This window comes from Cheilinus undulatus, linkage group 4 (genome assembly GCF_018320785.1).
Source record: "Cheilinus undulatus linkage group 4, ASM1832078v1, whole genome shotgun sequence".
NCBI classification, from domain to species: Eukaryota; Metazoa; Chordata; class Actinopteri; order Labriformes; family Labridae; genus Cheilinus; species Cheilinus undulatus.
The window spans coordinates 54,922,025-54,941,418 of NC_054868.1; the positions used below are offsets into that span (position 1 = coordinate 54,922,025).

The 19,394-nt window shown below is 42.1% G+C and overlaps 1 protein-coding gene across 2 annotated transcripts in view; it reads right to left on the reverse strand.

Annotated features, from left to right (window-relative positions):
- Nucleotides 1–3,558: 3,558 nt before the first annotated feature.
- Nucleotides 3,559–19,394, reverse strand: part of wipf2a (WAS/WASL interacting protein family, member 2a) — a 33,034-nt gene continuing 17,198 nt past the window's right edge. Inside the window, exons 3-8 of one of the 2 annotated variants that reach the window (XM_041784607.1) lie at nucleotides 17,722–17,854; nucleotides 15,782–15,895; nucleotides 13,508–14,161; nucleotides 9,339–9,587; nucleotides 8,969–9,070; nucleotides 3,559–4,008 (exon numbers count right to left, since the gene is read on the reverse strand). In XM_041784607.1, the coding sequence (XP_041640541.1) occupies nucleotides 3,965–4,008; nucleotides 8,969–9,070; nucleotides 9,339–9,587; nucleotides 13,508–14,161; nucleotides 15,782–15,895; nucleotides 17,722–17,854 (1,296 nt within the window). In that variant the 3' untranslated portion in view covers nucleotides 3,559–3,964. Of the gene's footprint in view, nucleotides 4,009–5,162; nucleotides 6,004–8,968; nucleotides 9,071–9,338; nucleotides 9,588–13,507; nucleotides 14,162–15,781; nucleotides 15,896–17,721; nucleotides 17,855–19,394 lie in introns of those variants that run through there. The other variant, XM_041784608.1, reaches the window with a different exon arrangement.

The window sequence follows — 19,394 nt, forward strand, 5'->3', positions numbered from 1 at the left end:
AGCCAAACAGCCACCGGGACACTCGCGACTATAAGACAAATCCCTTAATTCAGTGTGAATGATTTTCAAACATTCTCAGCATACACAGAGCTTCTTCCTACTCCTAACCTCCCTGTGGTGTTTATTTTGTCAGTGATAATGTTGTTTTATATTGTAGTGCATTTATACAAAGACAGCTTAAAATGTGAATTTTAGCTTATGACTATAAAAGCAGTCCTTATCAGTTATTCAGAGGCTAGCCACAAGGGGGCGAATGAGGTATTTCTGACTCTACATTTCTGGGGCTGTCATATAGTGATTGGTGAAAAACATGCAGGATAGAAATCTTTGTTTTAAATTCTCCAGCAGGGGAACTTTCCTCTCAAAGATCCAGAAATTAAAATTAAAAAAAAAAAAAAATCAATGCAGGAAACTGCAGACACTTTAATTCAGGCTGAACTGATGAATGGGCTATGTGTTTATCATGCCAATCATCTTTTAGGGGCCGGTTAGGAAGCTGTGGGGGCCCTGATGTGGCCCTAGGACCACCAGTTGATGACCACCTGTGTAGTGTGTTTGTATTTAGTGTTTATATCATGTTTCTAGCATTGTGTAGCCATCAACTGGCAGGCCCATTAGCAGGAGCTTTAAACATTTTCATGATAGCAGCAGCGGGCTGCAGACCTCACTGAGTGACTCAGGGATTATGGGTAGTGTAGTTCTTCAGTCTGGGATTGTGAATAAACTGTTTTTCTTCAGACGTGGCTGATAAACTAGCTTCTAAATGGAGCAAACACCACTGTTTCACACGCATGCAGCCTAAATTAACACAATGGCTAACGATCAGATCAACTTTAGCAGAAAACAACATGATATTTACCTCCAGAACCTCACTGTTGAGCTCTATTACTTCTATTTTTCTCATCCTTGCTGCTGGACCGCGGTGCGCTTAGAGAAAAAAGCTTAAAGGGAAACTCAGGAATGAACCCTCTGTACATTTTTGGGTCTTTTTAACCGTTAAGTGCATTATAAAGCGTCATGCACAGTGTCTCGGTTTAGCAGTGAAGCTGTCGTGCAACATCGCCTGAAGATGGAAACGTAAACCCCCACCACATACAGGAATGAAAGGGGTGTAAAAACAGGAAATCCTCCCCTTCACAACGTAAAATAAAAGCCCAGGTTTGTGTCAAGTAATGCATCATCACAGGATTAAAACATGCCGATTATAAATATAAAGAACAATCTTTAGAAGCTGTCCAGGCTCGCTGACAATCAACAGACCAAAGTCCCACAGCAGACGTGTTTCTGTGCCTCGACCATCGCTACCCCATCCCTCTATTACATCAACATTTAGACCCCGATGACTGATTTTAGCTTCTGACTGAAAATCAAGGACTGAGACGATGAAAATCCAGAGAGATCGAACCACATCTTCTGTTAGGAAACATGTCTGATAACCTATTAGCAAGCATCCAACTGAAGCTAAGATTAGCATTCAGCCACTTTAGAGGCAAAGACAAAAAAGTGTAAAAATTCTGCTAATTATTTTGCATTGATCCAAGGCTGACTCTTTAAAACCAGCTTCAATAGGACTGAAGTTGTTAAAGCTTCTCAGCAACAAAGCCTGTGGCACAGCAGTCGCTTAGTCTCCATTATCTTGTTTTCATGATCACATGGAGGTAGATTTAAATGTAAATTCAGTTAAATGCCTTGTGCCATTTACTATAGAATAAAGCACTGTTTCTGTTTCATGGATGAATTTAACATACTGGAGGAGAAAGGAGATGCTTAAAAAGTGGTTCCCTCTTCCTGCCATGTGGATAGCTGGAAGGAGGATCCATTTTAAAAACAACCTTTCCCCATCAATGTGTAAAATCCATTTACTAAATGAAAATGTGGATTTTCTAATAAGTGTATATTCACGATTTACTGAAGAGAATCTTCAGGAAGGAAATAGGAGAGGAAGGTAGAAGTCAGCGGGTTGTGGAGGTACTATTAAGCCCAATCAGACCAGAGATTTGTTGCACAAGACAGTTTTAAACATGGCTTTTCAACAATTGCACTAAGCCATCGCTGCTCAAATCAAGCCGTCTGATGCTGTTTCCTGCAGTTTAGCTTGTCAAGTTGCAGACACCTGGTTGTATGATGTTGCAAGCAGATAAAGGTAAAAAAGGGGATATAAATCTTGATTTGAAAGCCTATAAAAATTGATTTGGTTATGAAATGAAAACATCTATCCTCTTCATCTTCAGTGTGTAATCATTCCTCCATCGGCTGCATGTTAGGCTTAAGCACTGCTGACAGAGGAGTGAAAATGGGCTTAAGTTTATGTGTGCAAACTTAAAATAACGTAGATGTAATCATTTCCAAGAGGCTGATAAATGTGAAAAAGGGAAAATATGGTTTTGAAAAGGCTCTTGTTTCTCCAGCTGCACTCATAAGCAGGACTCGCAGCACTTTATGAGATAATCCATTAGAAAGTAAAGGCTGCAGGAGCTACATTTTTCCTGGGAGAATTGATCATTTTCAGTGGATATCTTGGTTATAACAAGACTGGGCTAGCAAAGCATTTTTGTGTGTTTATATAGCCATGAAATTTTACTGTCACATTTTAACAGTGACGACATGTGAGTGAGTGAAAATCAGGACTTGAACAGGCTGACAATATATGCTATAATGATGATAAAGATGCAGGAAATTAGCAATTAATTTGCGGACTGTCTCTATTGTAGAGACAGGGTTATTGCACAGAAACTTTAGAAATATAACACTTGAAACTGAGCCACTGAGGGGAGCCGTGGTTAGGTCGCATCCCATGTACGCATGCGGCCCGGTCAGGCCTGTGGATCCCTTCCAGCACGTCTCTCCCCCACTCCTTCATCCCCATTTATGACTCAGTCTACTGACCTCCTCTCTAAATAAAAGGCATAAAAAGCCAAACTTATGATAAATGTTTTTAAAGGCTGCACCAGTATAATGGGTAATTTTGCAGCGCTGTTTATTTCAGGTGCGCTGGAACTTCAGAACAGGCCTGCATGATTTAACCTCAGCTTTGACTAAATATGCCCACATTATCTTTAATTTAAGTCAGTGGATCTAAAGGTAGCTGAGAGGTTGTCAAACATGTTTACTGACATGAAACGTGGTCCGATCTCTCTGGATTTTCAGTATTGTTGGTTTGTCGTAACTGTTCAATCAGGAAACGATAAAATTAAAACAGCAGTCAGAGTGTTGAAGCTTATGAGTCAAACGACCCGGAGTCCGCTGGTACAGTGGGGTAAAAATGTTGGTATTTCTTATTATAATTTTGGCCGCTGTGGGAATGAGGTCTCCCGACTCCGCCTGCTTTTGGCACAGTGACACAGAATCAAACGCACCCTCACCTGGCACTGATGGAATGGCTATTTAAGACAAAAACTAACAAAAACTAACCATCAACAAGCCCCACATTCATGGCATCGTGTTTTGTGGGGAAAAATACCTGCTGAAATATAAGTTCAACAGTTTCCATCCAAAGTGTTCCCTCCACAAACTTACACCAAAAATAATAAAATCAAACAAAGTAAAAGTTACTCAGAATCATGAAAATCTCCGTTATTACTGTTATCATGAATATGCTCTAAAAACAAAAACCATGGAATGCACAGATTTGGTCCTGATATGTATCACAGCTTCGTCCAGTCAGAGGAGGAGAAGTGGAGCTGGTCGCAGTCAGAGAGGTTGAGTCCGTTCCTCACCTCCAGAGTGTTTTTTTTTTTTTAAATTCACTCGTGCAAAGACAGAAGGTGATCGCTGAGTCGTGTTGAACCTGAATGGCGTGGTAGTGTCGACGTGTCATTCCAGCTGGTGGTTTTAGTGTTGATGTGTGAGTGTGGTGTGTTTGAGTGCTCCGTCACCCTCCGCGGACCCACGGATCCATCGATCGGTTGACGGAGCGTCCGTCTCGTCGGCTGACTGAGAGTTAAAGTCCTGAGCTGAGGGCAGTTCACCTCCCCACGGGCGGGGCGGGAGGAGCTCCTCTCATCATGGCTGAGGGAAGAAGAAACACGGCCGTTAATCCCACACAGATACGGAGACATGAAAATAAAATAAAACGCTGAAAAAGGTTAATGAGCAATAATAACCACACATGGTGCTTTAACACTTCGGGGACCCCTCGACCCAACTAGGTCCTATTCAGACACTTTTTATTTTCAATAGTCAATATGTTTTTTCTGCGTTAATAAAAATGGCATGAGATTTTCCAAAAGTTAATGGTTTGGATCAAGGTTAATCCTTAGAGCTCATGTGGCATGGATCCATGCTGCAGGCACATCCCTTTATAAATCACTTGGTAACGTTTGAACCATAGGTTGTAGGCTCTTAATTATTACTTCTTCTGAAAGCTCTCCATTGTACCTTTCTGACTATAGTCTTCATGCATTCGTAGCTCTTACTGAACATTTTCTAGTGAGCCCAGAACTTGGCTGACTTTCCGGGATCTCTGGGGACGGTGTTGTCGTAAAACAACAACAAGTGACACCATTTATAAAAACATTGATTACTTTTGAACCGTAAGTCATTGACATTTACTCTTTTGTTCATCTGAAAGCTGACTTTCTTGTCGTTTGTTTGCTACCCTCAATGTCCCTGTAGCCCTAAAGGACATCGTTCTAGAGAGCCCGGAACCTCAGTGACTTTTCTGGGTCTTTACAGATTGAATCCACATTGTTAGATCCAATAATAAGCATCTTTTCTTATCAATTTTTAATCACTTTTCAGTCACTTACTTCGGCTTTTTGCCCAGTGTATCACCATGTTTACAGCAATGCATTGTGGGAACTGTAGTTGAACAGTTGCGCCTCTTCTGCTTAAAGTAATGGCACAAATGAATCTAACCGCAAAAAAAGCACATGGACTTTTTAGATATTTTTAAAATCGTTAGTCACAAAATGTTTACCTCCCACTGTTTTGTCCTCAAGAGATGGAGAACAAGCCTGTTCAAAGAAAACGTTTAGACACTAATGTGTGTTATAAATAAAAATCGCTGAGTTTCAAATTCTGATTTGTTTTTTTTCTTTTGTCTTTAGAGTCCTGTAACTTTTTAAAAATTCAAGTGACATTACTGTAGTAGATATATTCTTAAAGCCCAGGTCATCCTGAAAAAAGGATGTATAGAGCTTGACTGTGCACCACAGGGTTAAAGTTTTACAAGCTTTTTAAGACAAAAAGTCCAGATGAGACATAATGGTAAAAAAATAGCTGTGAGCTCTGAGGGTTAAAACCTCATTTTTCATCATACCTTCACAGTCTGGTGATTCAGCACTTTTTCTGATGGGACCTGTTTGGGTCCCTAGAGTCCTGAATGTGAGGTTTTGATATAAACCTGTACTGCTCAAAAATAATCATTCAACAAAATCCATGTTGTTATAATCCATTGACATATAAATTCCACTCTGCAATTCATATTCTATATTCTGCATTTTTCTTGTTAAAATAGAGGGTGCTATTATGACAAAAGGGCATAAAAATGTAAAAAATGTTTTTAAAAAATTAATAAAAACTTTATACTTCTGATTAGGGTTAGAGATGATTAAAAGATTCAAGCTTTGAAAGCGGAAAAAATATCAATTCATTTGATTTTAAAGCTCTTTTTTCTGGGGGACCCTGGAGGGTTAAACAGGAGCAGCTTTAAATATGCAGATATGTGAGGATTTATAGGAAAGAGCCTCATTAACAGCCACTCTCACAGTCAAACATCTGCATGATCACTCCATTCTAGCCACATGGGGGCGCTAAATGACAAATTCCACACAGCTCTGTCTGGTTAAACCTGATAAATCATAACTTAAAGCTTCTACTGGTGCAGAAATCAACTTAAAAATACTTGCTTAACAGGATGCAACAGCTCACAGAGGTTATGGTTCGGTCCATAGCTCAGTTATGGTCACAGGTCGGTACGGGTTCAGTTCATCAAGGAAATAAAAGCATAAAGTCCTGATTTATAATCCTAGGTTTCCCTCAGTTATCACCTGATCAGGTGTCCTTAATAATGAGGAAAGATGCAAAATAAAAAGCAACACAAATGAGTAACCTAATACAAATATATTGGAGTGTTATGATAATGATACATTTCTCTAAAATAAACATCTTAATTTGATTTATAGACTTCCTTTGTATTCATTTGATTTTTAAATCTAAAATACACATTTTAATTTAAATCATAAAGGTGAATTAAGAAGGTTCAGGGAAATGGTCACATAATTGTTAGTTGATTGAAATTTCTAATTTTGGATAATAGTAAATTAGGGAATTATGGAGAAGGGGTGGGATTAAATAAGTGTGTACTTCTTCTCACTTCTTTCTGGATATGTAAATCAAATCGTTACATGTGACATTTGCATTGCACTGTTTTTTTTTTTTGTTTTTTTTTTTTAATTTTGTCTAAAGGCATTAGTTTCTTTCTTTTGTATGACCACCTTGCACTCTGTTTTACATATTCAAAATAATTTCTTTCTGTCTAATAGCATATCAAAGGCCACAGGTGTATAAAACCTGTAGGTCAACTGATTGGTGAAATTTCATCCCTGCTGGATATTCCACAGTCAGATGTCAGTAGCTGGGTTTCCATTACACTTGGAAATGCGTAAAATCGAAATAGCGCAATAAAAAACTGGTAATGGAAACACTTGAATTAAAAAAAAAAACCTAAAATATCGCTAAAAAGTTTTTACGCTTTCATGAGGAGGTTTTTCAGGCGTTTTGATATAGAAATATATTGCAAAAGTGCAATGGAAACACTTTTTCCGCATTTACAAGTCACGGGACATGATGTATGGTGTCACGTGATCAGTCACTCCGAGACAACATGGCGCGGTACGCGTAGACAGAAGAAGAGACGAGACTTTTCTTAACATCATACTTCTACCCTTATACGTGGCTTTTGCCATACATACGGACTTTACCTCTGAACTACCATCTGTTGCCTTCGTCTTTTGTTCAAAATTATCAAAGTAACCACCGTAGATGTAACCAAAACCGTACCAACACACAACAGGTGTTGAGCGTCAAGCTTCCCTGCAGCGGATTCATGCGAGATGAGATTTCACGAGAATTTCACGCCTATGCCCAAAACTCCCTTCAATGGAAACGCATTCAAAGCGCAACAGTACTTAATCGAAATTTAAGGAATATCGCTTTTATTTTGCGAAAAACTGTAATGGAAACACGGCTAGTGATATTATCAGAAAGTGGAAGAGTTTAGGAACAACAGCAACTCAGCCATTAAGCAGAAGACCAGGTGAAACACAGAGCGGGGTCAGCGACTGCTAAGGCTCATGGGTAAAAGTCTCCAAATCTCTGCTGATTCCATCGCTGATGAGTTCTGAACTTCCACTGGCATTAATGTAAACACTAAAACTGCAGCAGGAGCTTCATGACTGGGTTTCCATGGTAACAACTGCATGCCAGCCTCACATCACCAAATCCACCAAGTCATGGGTGAGTCTGGGTGTGGAGGATGCTGGGAGAACGTTACCTGTCTGACTGTGCAGCCTGGTAGAGGAGGGATAACAGTATGGGGCTGTTTTTCAGGGTCTGGTCTAGACCTCTTATCTCCAGTGAAGGCCAATCTTTATGCTTCAGCAGACCAAGACATTCTGGACAACGCTATGCTTCCAACTGTGTGGCAACAGTTTGGGGAAGGCCCTCTTCTATTCCAGCATGACTGTGGCCCAGAGACCAAAGAAGGACTAGAAAGACATGGTCTGATGAGTCCTGCAGAGAGTCCTGACCTCAACCCAATCCAGCACCTTTGGGATGAACTGGAACAGAGATTGTGAGCCAGGCCTTCTGGTCCAGCAACAACATCAGCATTTTTGGGGAGGTCTAGAGCAGTGGTTCTCAAATGGTGTGGCAAGGCACACACTGTACCTTGAGACAAGTCTAGGTGTGCCTTGGGAATCTGGCTGGACCCCTGATAAACCCAGAGAATGGACCCTCCCAGTTGTGATTTATTGATGACTATGTGTGTTGGATCAGTAGCATTGGTGCTAGCATCCTGGCTAACAGTTACCTCATTTGGCAAGCTATTATTGAGTTGAAATTGGTGTTGAAAGGATCATTATTCATGCTACTTTTAACCAAGTTAAACATTTTTTCTACCTATTTTACCACTAATTTTGTCAACTTCAACCATTTTTGCTGCTTTTGTTGCAATTTTGCAACTTTTTAAAAATACTTTTGACCCATTATTTGCTACTTTTTTCGAAATTTTTGCCAAATTTAACTCATTTTTGCTACCTCATTGATGGTTTTTGCCTACTTTTGCTATTATTTGGACATTTTTTGCCAACCTTTTTATTTACTTTTTACCATGTTTTAGCAACTTTAACCCTTTTTTGCCACTTTTCTGCCACTTGTAACCTTGCCACCTTTTTGACACTTTAAACCCATTTTTGCCACCTTCCTGCTAATTTTCACTCACTTTGCCTTTGTTTGGCCACTTTTTTTGCCTAATTTTGCCCATTTTTAAATCATTTTTAAACCATTTTAATCACCTTTATACATGTTTTGCACCTATTAACCAATTTTTTTGCCCCTCATGCCGATTGTTAACCATTTTTGTCTTTGTCTTGCCACTTTTTACCCAATTTTGCCATGTTTTATCATCACTTTAACAAATTATTGCCACCTGTCAGCCACCTTTTGCCCACTTTTGCCACCCCTGGTTGTCTGGGCCCCAGAAACCTCTCCCCTTTATCCCCCTTATGGGCCAACTTGACTGTTATGTTATTTAAAAAGTCTATTTTGTATTGATATGAATATGGTGTGCCTTGAGATTCTGGCTTAACCTTAGGTGTGCCTTGGGCAAAAAAGTTTGAAAACCACTGGTCTAGAGTACATCAGCTCTGTGCTGAGGCCTCTGTGTTATGGGGACCTATGGCGTAGCTTTGACATAGAGAAATATCAGGCTTTAGACAGGGACATCCCTACACAGCAGTGCTCGTACCCTTGTTGTTCTTGCTGGGGTAGACCTTGTTGAAATGCCGGTATTCCTCTGGAGGTGGAAGGTCCTCAATCGGGTGGAAGTTGAACTTGGATTCAAAATCATCTGAAAGGGCAAAAACAAAAAAGAGCTTAATCAACAGGGTGCAAAAGTTAGAATTTTCCAGTCTATTAGGAACGCTCCTTTCTGTACACATTGGTGGGCAATGAAGCTCCATGGTGTTCAGTATTTGTCGGAGGTAAATTTGAATTTATTACAGGATTTATTTGACAGCTGTAGGTGGTGATAAAGAAGAATATAAAACATTAACGATCAGTGAAAATGAAATATCCACGCTGGAGGAGTCGGAGAGAGCGAGATGACGATGACTCACCTAGGATGGACTTGGAGGAGGAGATGGAGGAGTGGCCGTTCCTGATTGGCGGGGGCGGTGGAGGGGGTCCAGCCGGGGTTCGGGAGGAGGAGTTTGATGAGATGGAGGAGGAAGAGGAGGGAGGTGGAGGAGGTTTGCCCACGCGGCTGTGGGACTCTGAGGACCCAGAGCTGTGGACGCGGTACGGAGGCGGGGGAGGAGGGGCGTCACGACCGCCGTTACGGGACCCGAGCTGAGGCACCTGGGGAGCTGAGGACATCAGACATGATCAGGACGACATGAAGGATCTTTCTCTATGAAATACAGTGGTTATCATTATTACAATTCTGAAATATATGATTTAAGGCAGGAAACTCAGAGGATAAGACTTTAAATACCAAAGAATAACCATTATCTCTCCCATAATGCATTGCATCACACTACAGCTGCACATTTAAGAACCTGGTTCAATCGGTACAAGTCTGATTATCAGGAAAGGCTGAGCAATTAATCACAGTTTACAACAGCAATTTTGAATCTGAAATTCAAAGTCTTTATAATCTCACATTGAGGAAAATTCTTCTGAAATTATTCCACAATTTTTGGGTTGTTTTCACACCGGGGACTCGGTCCCTTTTGGAACTGAAATGGCAACACTGTTGCACTTTCCTTTTGTTTGGTTTGCATTCACACTGCTCTCTTTGTCAAACGGACCAAACTGTCTGAACACCTACAGCCTGTGCCCGCTAAGGGTGCTGTCGCCATGAACAAACGGTGACCAAGAAGAAAAGAAGGCGTAGAAGAAGATGAAACTTCTTCCGCCGGTCTGTTCTTCCACATAAACAATGAAAAAACACAGAATTTACAGTCTTGTGGTTTCTGCTCTTGCATTGGGGCGTTACGAGCAGCCAGCAAGGTGGTGAGCTGTCCAGCATGTCGTCCTTTACATGAGACGAACAAATCAGCACGGACTACATGTTGCTATGGCTACACAGACGCCAAGCGAGGCACCAACATGTATTTGAGTGGATTAAATAACATATAAATCTGTATATCATTTCGCTTGATGCCACTTCCTGTCTTTGGTTTACAAGTTGGTCCGCTTTGCTTTCACACCTCAAACGAACCGCACCAGGGTTCGTTTGGAAGAGGACCGAGACCCCCTGTTTTCAAGCGGACCAGAGTCCGCTTGTTTGGTCCACACCGGAGTTCGTTTGAGCTTTCACACCACTCCAAACGAACCGGACTATCCAGGAAAACAGACCAGAGTTCGTTTAAAGTGGATCAAACAGCTCTGGTGTGAATGCACCCTTAGACTCACTTTATCACAGATTGCTGAACCTCTGCCCAACTTTACTTCTGAGAGACTCTGCCTCTCTAAAGTAAATCTTTTATACTCAGTCATGATACTGACCTGTTATTCTAATTAGTATAAAAGTGCTGCTCTGGCCATTTTTCATTTTTCACTTACTTTTACAACCTTGGATAACCCGTCCCTACTTTTTGAGACATATTGCTGCATTCAAATTCAAAATAAGCTTATATTTTTCCTGAAATGGTAAAATGTTTCAGCACGTGATATGTTGTGTATGTGCTATTTTGAATAAAATACGGATTTATGAGATTTGATGATAACTGACTTCTGTTTATAATCACATTTTAGCAACCCAACGTTTTTTTTTTAATTTGGGTTGTAGATTAAATCCCAACATGTCCTACTGCAATTTTGAAATTGCAGATGGTGCAATATTTCTTTACCAAAAATGAGTCAAAATCACAGTTTAAAACTGTTTTAAATCTCCACATATGCAGTCATTCAAGTGTCAGATTGTTTGGAAAAGTGACCAAAAAATCCTGCTTTTTTTTTTTTTTAAATAGTTGAAGCATTGTTGTAAAAACAGAGGAGCAGAGGCAGAGGAAGACATACTGTGTGCTGATATAAAAGTACGGGAGGAGCAGAGAGAGAGTGAAAGTGAGGAGGAATGCTGGAATATTCCACAGAGTTTCAGGAATGCAGAGAAACCAGGAGGCCTTGTGGCATCCAATCACAACACAGAGCTCTGGTTAACAAGTGCCTTCCTGTTTGGTGCGTTTGAATTATGAATATGTTTCCAGTGAGACATAAATCTGCATTATGTAGGGAGGAAAATCATCATCTGAAGGTTTAATTTCCTGAGACGTAGAATTGTGTAATAGCTCTTTTAGAATTAACAAACATACGGTAAACTGTGGACAAACAGAAGCATCTAAAATGTGTGTCATAATCTACAAAGAATCTGCCCAATCAAGCCTGAACACGCTCGCCAACAGAGAGCGGATCTGCTCCATGTGTCGAGCCAACGAGGGTAAAAGTGACAGACAGAGCTCTTCGTATCACAAACATGCATGACGAGTGTTTGTGCAGGGAGCCGGGTAGATGTTACAGTTAAAGGAGATGGATTTAAAAGTCCTGACCTCAGCATAAGACCAAACATCACATCTGGATCATTTTTAGCTGGATAGTGATTAACACCTGCATGTTTTAGATAAACTCTGAGATGATTCTAGGGCTGGGCAATTAAGAGCAAATTAGATTAAATCACAATATGACCTGCTGCCATTTACAAATAGCAGAAGTTGTAATATTTCTTGAACTTGAAATGTGTCAAAATACCAGTTTGATAGCAGCGATTTAATGCATATTACCCAAGCATTCAAGTGTCAACACAGCAGTCCATTTAAATATGATGTCCTTCTCACTAATCCCTGCTTGCATCAATGCTGATGTACCACGCTGCTGCTGGCAAAGCTTCACCTCCTCCACACCAGCCTCCTCCTTCATAGCTTAAAGCTTCACCTCCTCCACCCCAGCCTCCTCCTTTATAGACTAAAGCTTCACCTCCTCTACCCCAGCCTCCTCCTTTATAGACTAAAGCTTCACCTCCTCCACCCCAGCCTCCTCCTTCATAGCTTAAAGCTTCACCTCCCCCACACCAGCCTCTTCCTTCATAGTTTAAAGCTTCACCTCCTCCACCCCAGCCTCCTCCTTTATAGACTAAAGCTTCACCTCCCCCACCCCAGCATCCTCCTTCATAGCTTAAAGCTTCACCTCCCCCACACCAGCCCCCTCCTTCATAGCTTAAAGCTTCACTTCTCCACCCCAGCCTCCTCCTTCTTAGCTTAAAGCGTCACCTCCTCCACCCCAGCCTCCTCCTTCATAGCTTAAAGCTTCACCTCCTCCACCCCAGACCTGAAAACAACTCTCGTCAATCAGCTTCATTTGAGGAGAACGTGGAGATAGCTACGGATGGGGTTTAGTTGGGCTGGAAGTCTCATCTGAGCTGGACCGTATTTCTTCATTTAAACTGGAGTAAAGAGTCACACTGAAAGCTTTTCTTAGCAGGAATATGAGCAACCATTTTGCTTGCCTGTAAAGCTGAGTTTAACACCAGAGTTGTGTGTGGACTACCTCACTAATTGGCCTGTAACGAATGTGACAGAGAGAACGTTCGTCCAATCAGCTTCTCCAATCAGTCCTGCCCTTCCTGAACACTTTCTATGGGAACGTTCCCAGATGAATGTGAATTTTATTAATGCAATGGAGATTTCAAACAGTCTATCTTGCATGTCAGGTTAATTTAATACATCTTTTTTCTTTCATATTTATCTTATTGTGCCTGCTTTAAGTCGAGGAAAACAAGAGCTTTTTTTTTTTTAACATTTGGCACAATTGCTTCACTCTCTGCCTGGACTTGAGGTTCGATTCTCTGCCTGAGTCCAAGACCAGCCCACAGTCCAGATCTACATTTTCCACTATCTGATTAATAGATTTATAGCCCCGGCCTTCCTGACTCTACCTGTGGACCAGTACCCCATATTTGTCCTCAGTTGTGTTCTCTTCTCCCATGCACTGTGCACGAGCAAACATGCATCATGTTCGACACCACCTCTTCAAGCAGTCGGTGTCAGAGTACGGTACGTTTGCATGCACACTGACCAAATGAGCCAGATTTTGGGATGAAGGGAGCTCTGATCTGGGCCCTGGCCCCTTATCTGAGACCATCCTTACTGTCCTGCAGAAGTAGCAGACAGTCTTACTGCATGCATCCACACAGCATGCATCATCATCATAAAACATCTATATTCTAGCTTTGCTCCTTTCTTTCTATCAATATCTTCATAATAAATATTTCAATGAAGCTGGCACTGACCTGCTCTGCGTCCTGGAGGCTCCCTGGCGGGTGGTGGGGGTCTGCCGCCCTGCCCAGAGGATGGAGACGAGGACAGAGGAGGTGGTGGAGCGTGGCTGCGTCCTATGCTGCCTCCTGATGTGTGTTTTTTGTGCAGAGAGTTGTGCCTCTGAGGCAGCTCTGGAGCTCCGCCCCCATCTATATGTGACGGCCCGTTGGAGACGCCGCCGGATGTGTGCGGTCTGTACGGAGGCGGAGGCGGAGGAGCTGAGGATCCACCTGTTGGCGGTCTGCTGGAAGATGGAGGCTTCACAGAGCTGGGAGGGGTGGGGCCTCTGTTGGGCGTGGGTGGCAGGGGCTTCTCTCTGTTGTGAGAAGAGGAGGAGGGCGGAATGTGCGCCTTCTGATTGGGGGTCGGAGGGGCATTGCCGCGGCTGCCTCTGTTGAATGGTGGCGGCGGAGGCGGGGCTGAGGTGCTGTGCTTCATCCCGCTGCCTGTGGAGGCCTGGGTGATGTCGGGGAGAGAGGGGCGGTGGGAGCGCTGGTGCTCTGGAGGAGAGGGCTTGTTCTGAGGGGAGGGAGAGCTGGAGCGGCCCGTCGGGGGACGAGGGGCTGCTGACCGGGACCCTGGGGGCCTCAGGGCCGATCTGCCCACAGAACCTCCGGCTGAACCATCTGAGTGAAGAACAGAGGAGAGAAAGAAGAGATGAAGTACCATATTACCACTAATAAATGCTCAATACAGGGAAAACAACAGCACTACAGCTTATACAGGGTGTTGTCTGATGACAAGCAAACAAAGAACTCCAAATGAGAGACAAGAAGTAGTGCCCAAAAGTTCTGTGCTGTTTACGACTGTTGTAACTGTTCAAACAAAGGAAAAACAATCTTCAGCGTCCTAAAGTAGTGACACATTCAGACAAAAATAATAAAAACCTCACAGAGAAATGGCGGCAGACGTGGATTTAAGGCCTTGCTCTGAAGTCTGGAGGGGCGGAGTCAGACAACGCTCACATATGGTTTCCACCAGGTCATCTGGTTTGGTTCAGTCCAGTTCATAAAATTAAACCCTGATCTTTTTGGTGTTTCCACAGCCGATGTCTGTTAAGCCTCGCTTGTTATGAGGGGAAATACAACTCTTAGAGATCTGGATCCTGTGGTCCAGCTCAGTAACAAGAGCCAGTCTTTTTGGCTCCCAGACGACTATTATCTGGAACCAGTTTGGGTTTTTAAATGTGTATTAAATAACAAAAATGGAAGAAAGGAAACTGGCACTCCACCAGCTCCTGATGTTTATATACAAGGGGCAGCTCATAGAAAAAACAACATCATTACTCAGTCTTTTACTCCACAAGATTTATTTCCTTACTAGTGTATCAGGGTTTCAAATGAGGGAGAAAAGCTGTTAAAGAGTCTCAGCTGGCCTCTTAGCTCAGTGCTAGACTCCCCTAGACTCTGGTCTCCCTTCATCTGTCTAGACCTGTTGTAGGAGGTCTGCAGGACTAAATCATCAGTAATCTGGATCACCTCATCTCCATGTGAATGGGGTAACCTGTGAAGTGTAGGGATGATAGCCGATGGATGCAGAGATGCAGCGCCACCTAGAGATTAAAGTAAATGTTCTCAATTGATTCCTAATTGCTGTTCTCCACTTCCTGCCTCCCATCTGACATTGGCACCGCATCAAAATCATGTGACTGCAAACAACCTACACCAAAGTAATCTGTCGGGACTTTATGGTAAATCTTATCACTTTAAATCTCTGAATGAATAATCTGTTTTCCTTTAGCTTATATGAGCTGCAGAGAAGAGGGTAAAGGTCACTTTCTTCTACATCTGCACCTCACAGCTTCTTGCTGTAAATAATTTACTATAATAAAAACAGAAAGTCCAGGCCTTTAATCCATAATTCATATTCCTCGTTCCTCGCTGCTGAAGCACCCATGAGCAAGCAAAGCCTTCGCCCTGTCTGATTTGAATAAGCAAACAGAAAAAAAAGCTAAGAAACAGCCACGTCCTGTTAAAGATCTTCATTGTGGATAAGTCTTGGGCGAACTAAAGGCCTTTATCTTGATTTTCTTAACCCTATCACTAAAGAAATGATCAAAATAAGGCAGATATCTGTGAACAGAAATGAAAGTAAGAGCTTTGGTGATAGATTTGATGTGCTAAAAGGTGATTTCTGATATTGAAGATGTGATAATATAAAGTTGATCCCTTTTTTAATGGAAAAAAATAAAATAAAATAGTGATGCTGTGAAATTAAAGCCTTACTATAATAAATATGTTATTTACCTCCAACTGGGCGTAATTTTGGCACTCCTCCTTGGAAAAGACCTCCCATTCCCATTGGTCCACCACCTCCAAAACCTCCTCCACCTCCGCCTCCTCCTCCTCCTCCTCCAGATTCTGGTGGAACGATGAGACAAATGTTGATGAGGATTAGTGAGGAATCAGAGCTGTAAACACATTCAGTTTCTATCTGAAACTGTTTATATGTGGATGCAGACAGAAGATCACCAAACAGCAACGTTAAAATCTGAGTGAAATCAAGTCTTTTAGAAACGTTGGAAGAAGTTTGATTTTTCCATACACATCCTCATTTCCTCTTTTATTTTGAAGCTACAAATTGTAGAGTTTTTGCACTGAAATGTCATCACATTGCAGAAACTACTGTTGTTCAGTGACTGTCTTTAACGTTGTAAGTCTGAAAGCTGACATTCTAAAGGGGTCATCATTTAGACCCTGGTAGTTTTAAAGGGGGTCATCATTTAGACCCTGGTAGTTTTAAAGGGGGTCATCATTAAGACCCTGGTAGTTTTAAAGGGGGTCATCATTTAGACCCTGGTAGTTTTAAAGGGGGTCATCATTTAGACCCTGGTAGTTCTAAAGGGGGTCATCATTTAGACCCTGGTAGTTTTAAAGGGGGTCATCATTAAGACCCTGGTAGTTTTAAAGGGGGTCATCATTTAGACCCTGGTAGTTTTAAAGGGGGTCATCATTTAGACCCTGGTAGTTCTAAAGGGGGTCATCATTTAGACCCTGGTAGTTTTAAAGGGGGTCATCATTTAGACCCTGGTAGTTTTAAAGGGGGTCATCATTTAGACCCTGGTAGTTCTAAAGGGGGTCATCATTTAGACCCTGGTAGTTTTAAAGGGGGTCATCATTTAGACCCTGGTAGTTTTAAAGGGGATCATCATTTAGACCCTGGTAGTTCTAAAGGGGGTCATCATTTAGACCTCGGTAGTTCTAAAGGGGGTCATCATTTAGACCCTGGTAGTTCTAAAGGGGGTCATCATTTGGACCCTGGTAGTTTTAAAGGGGGTCATCATTTAGACCTCGGTAGTTCTAAAGGGGGTCATCATTTAGACCCTGGTAGTTCTAAAGGGGGTCATCAATTGGACCCTGGTAGTTCTAAAGGGGGTCATCATTTAGACCCTGGTAGTTCTAAAGGGGGTCATCATTTAGACCCTGGTAGTTCTAAAGGGGGTCATCATTTGGACCCTGGTAGTTCTAAAGGGGGTCATCATTTAGACCCTGGTAGTTCTAAAGGGGGTCATCAATTGGACCCTGGTAGTTCTAAAGGGGGTCATCATTTAGACCCTGGTAGTTCTAAAGGGGGTCATCATTTAGACCTCGGTAGTTCTAAAGGGGGTCATCATTTAGACCCTGGTAGTTCTAAAGGGGGTCATCATTTGGACCCTGGTAGTTTTAAAGGGGGTCATCATTTAGACCCTGGTAGTTCTAAAGGGGGTCATCATTTAGACCCTGGTAGTTCTAAAGGGGGTCATCATTTGGACCCTGGTAGTTCTAAAGGGGGTCATCATTTAGACCTCGGTAGTTCTAAAGGGGGTCATCATTTGGACCCTGGTAGTTTTAAAGGGGGTCATCATTTAGACCCTGGTAGTTCTAAAGGGGGTCATCATTTAGACCCTGGTAGTTCTAAAGGGGGTCATCATTTGGACCCTGGTAGTTCTAAAGGGGGTCATCATTTAGACCTCGGTAGTTCTAAAGGGGGTCATCATTTAGACCTCGGTAGTTCTAAAGGGGGTCATCATTTGGACCCTGGTAGGTGTTAAATAACTGTGTTGCTGTCTGCAAAGTAAAATAATGTTAGCATCCAAAATAAAACATGATTTTAAAGTATACGAACTTTCCTATGTTTCAACCTGTGTAAAAGTTGGTTTCACCTTAGTTCTGATGTTTTTCGTGTTCTAAATAAAGTTGTAACTCACTCTCTAAAACGGGGGCGCTCCGGTCATTGACCACGCCGACCTTCTTTAGTCTGGCTCCTTTGCAGATGTCGGACAGCAGTGCTCCTCTGCCTTTAGCCTCGGAGGAGCTGAGTTTAGGAGGAGTCGTGTTCGCCTGTGGAGGAGAATCACAGACACACAATCACATCTCTAGTTCCTCTGATCTGGTCCAAAGAGGACCGCTATGGATTCTGGTTTGCTTAGCTGTGACACGGCACGTTAAAGACAACAACATGTAAACAAAGTCACATTATGATGTGAGTGTTTACTGGTCAGATCGTGGAGGGGAGATTTCTCTGATCTTGAAACGTCCCTGTCTTTTATAATACCAGGGAGGAACAGGAACATGGAAAACTGATTAAATAAAATGATGCACTTTAGCGATAAGCTGAGTTCAGGACAGAAACACAGCAGCAGAATGAGCCACGTTTGGACCATGTGCACTCTGACTCTCCTTTCCTTCATGCTTTCTTACAGGTGCAGCAATTATCAGAGGTGACAGTCGGATAACTGTGATTTCCTCTTAGACTTTAACTGGGCAGCTCTCTCAGGTTGTGTTAATTTATGGCCTGCTGCTATTTATGACTGCTAATGTAAATACTGATAGGAGCATTGTTTGTCCATTACCCTGTTAGAACTTATTGATACCGACCAATCACTTAAACACCACTTTTGAATATCCATCTCTAACGGGAGTAAAACTTAAACATGACACTGATCTCTGCAGGGATTTGCAGGTTTTGATTCCAGGTCTGCAGATATTTCAGTTACAGTTAAAATTGTTCGCACTAAGACAGAAGAATTTAAAACCTAGAAGAATCCGAGCTAAAGTTAGCATCAGCTGCTACCAAGACATTTATTATTAATGTGAAAGTGCTCTAGTGTAGCTCTGGCTGATGTTATATAACCCTGCAGCCCTGCACTGATGCCGTTTGTTATCAAAATGTAATGAAGCGCCTAAAAGCATCTCTAACAGCGGCTCTATGTGGCAGCAGAAACATCCATGGTAGCACCCAGTGAGACTCTCTAAAGGAGGGACAAGCAGGGGCATTATGGAGCACTGAAAGGGGAGTTATTCCAGATAAAAGGCACAAGTGTTTACTGGTTTCTTGTGTTTTAGACATTTTAGATACTGATAATGTCTGAAAGTGTGCCGGCTAAGTCACCCAGCCCTCTAAGGGAGCCATCTGGTTTGAAGATATTTCTTGTACTAGATCTGTGTTACTCGACCCTACTCAACCAAAAAGCCAAATTGTTAAAAATGCCTTTGCAAGAGCCAAAATCTCAGTGGTGAAAAGTGGCAAAAATGGATAAAGGTGGCAATAAAAACAAGTTAAAAGTGACTTAAAAAAGGTCAAAGTGGCAAAAATGGGCGGAAAGGGGTAAGGTGGGCATAAAAGGGCAAAAACTAGGTGAAAAGTGAAAAAATGGGAAGAAAAGAGTTGCAAAAAAGGGCAGGAAGTGATAAAAATGGGTGAGAAATTACCAAAAAATGAGTAACAGTTGGCAATAATAGTCAAAAGACAGCAAAAACATTGCAAAAAATGAGTGTAATAGTGACTAAAATGGGCAAAATGCAGTAAAGAGTGGCAAAAATGCTGAAAAGAGAGGCATATAATCGCAAAATGTAGCTTAAAGGGAGGAAGAGTGGCAAA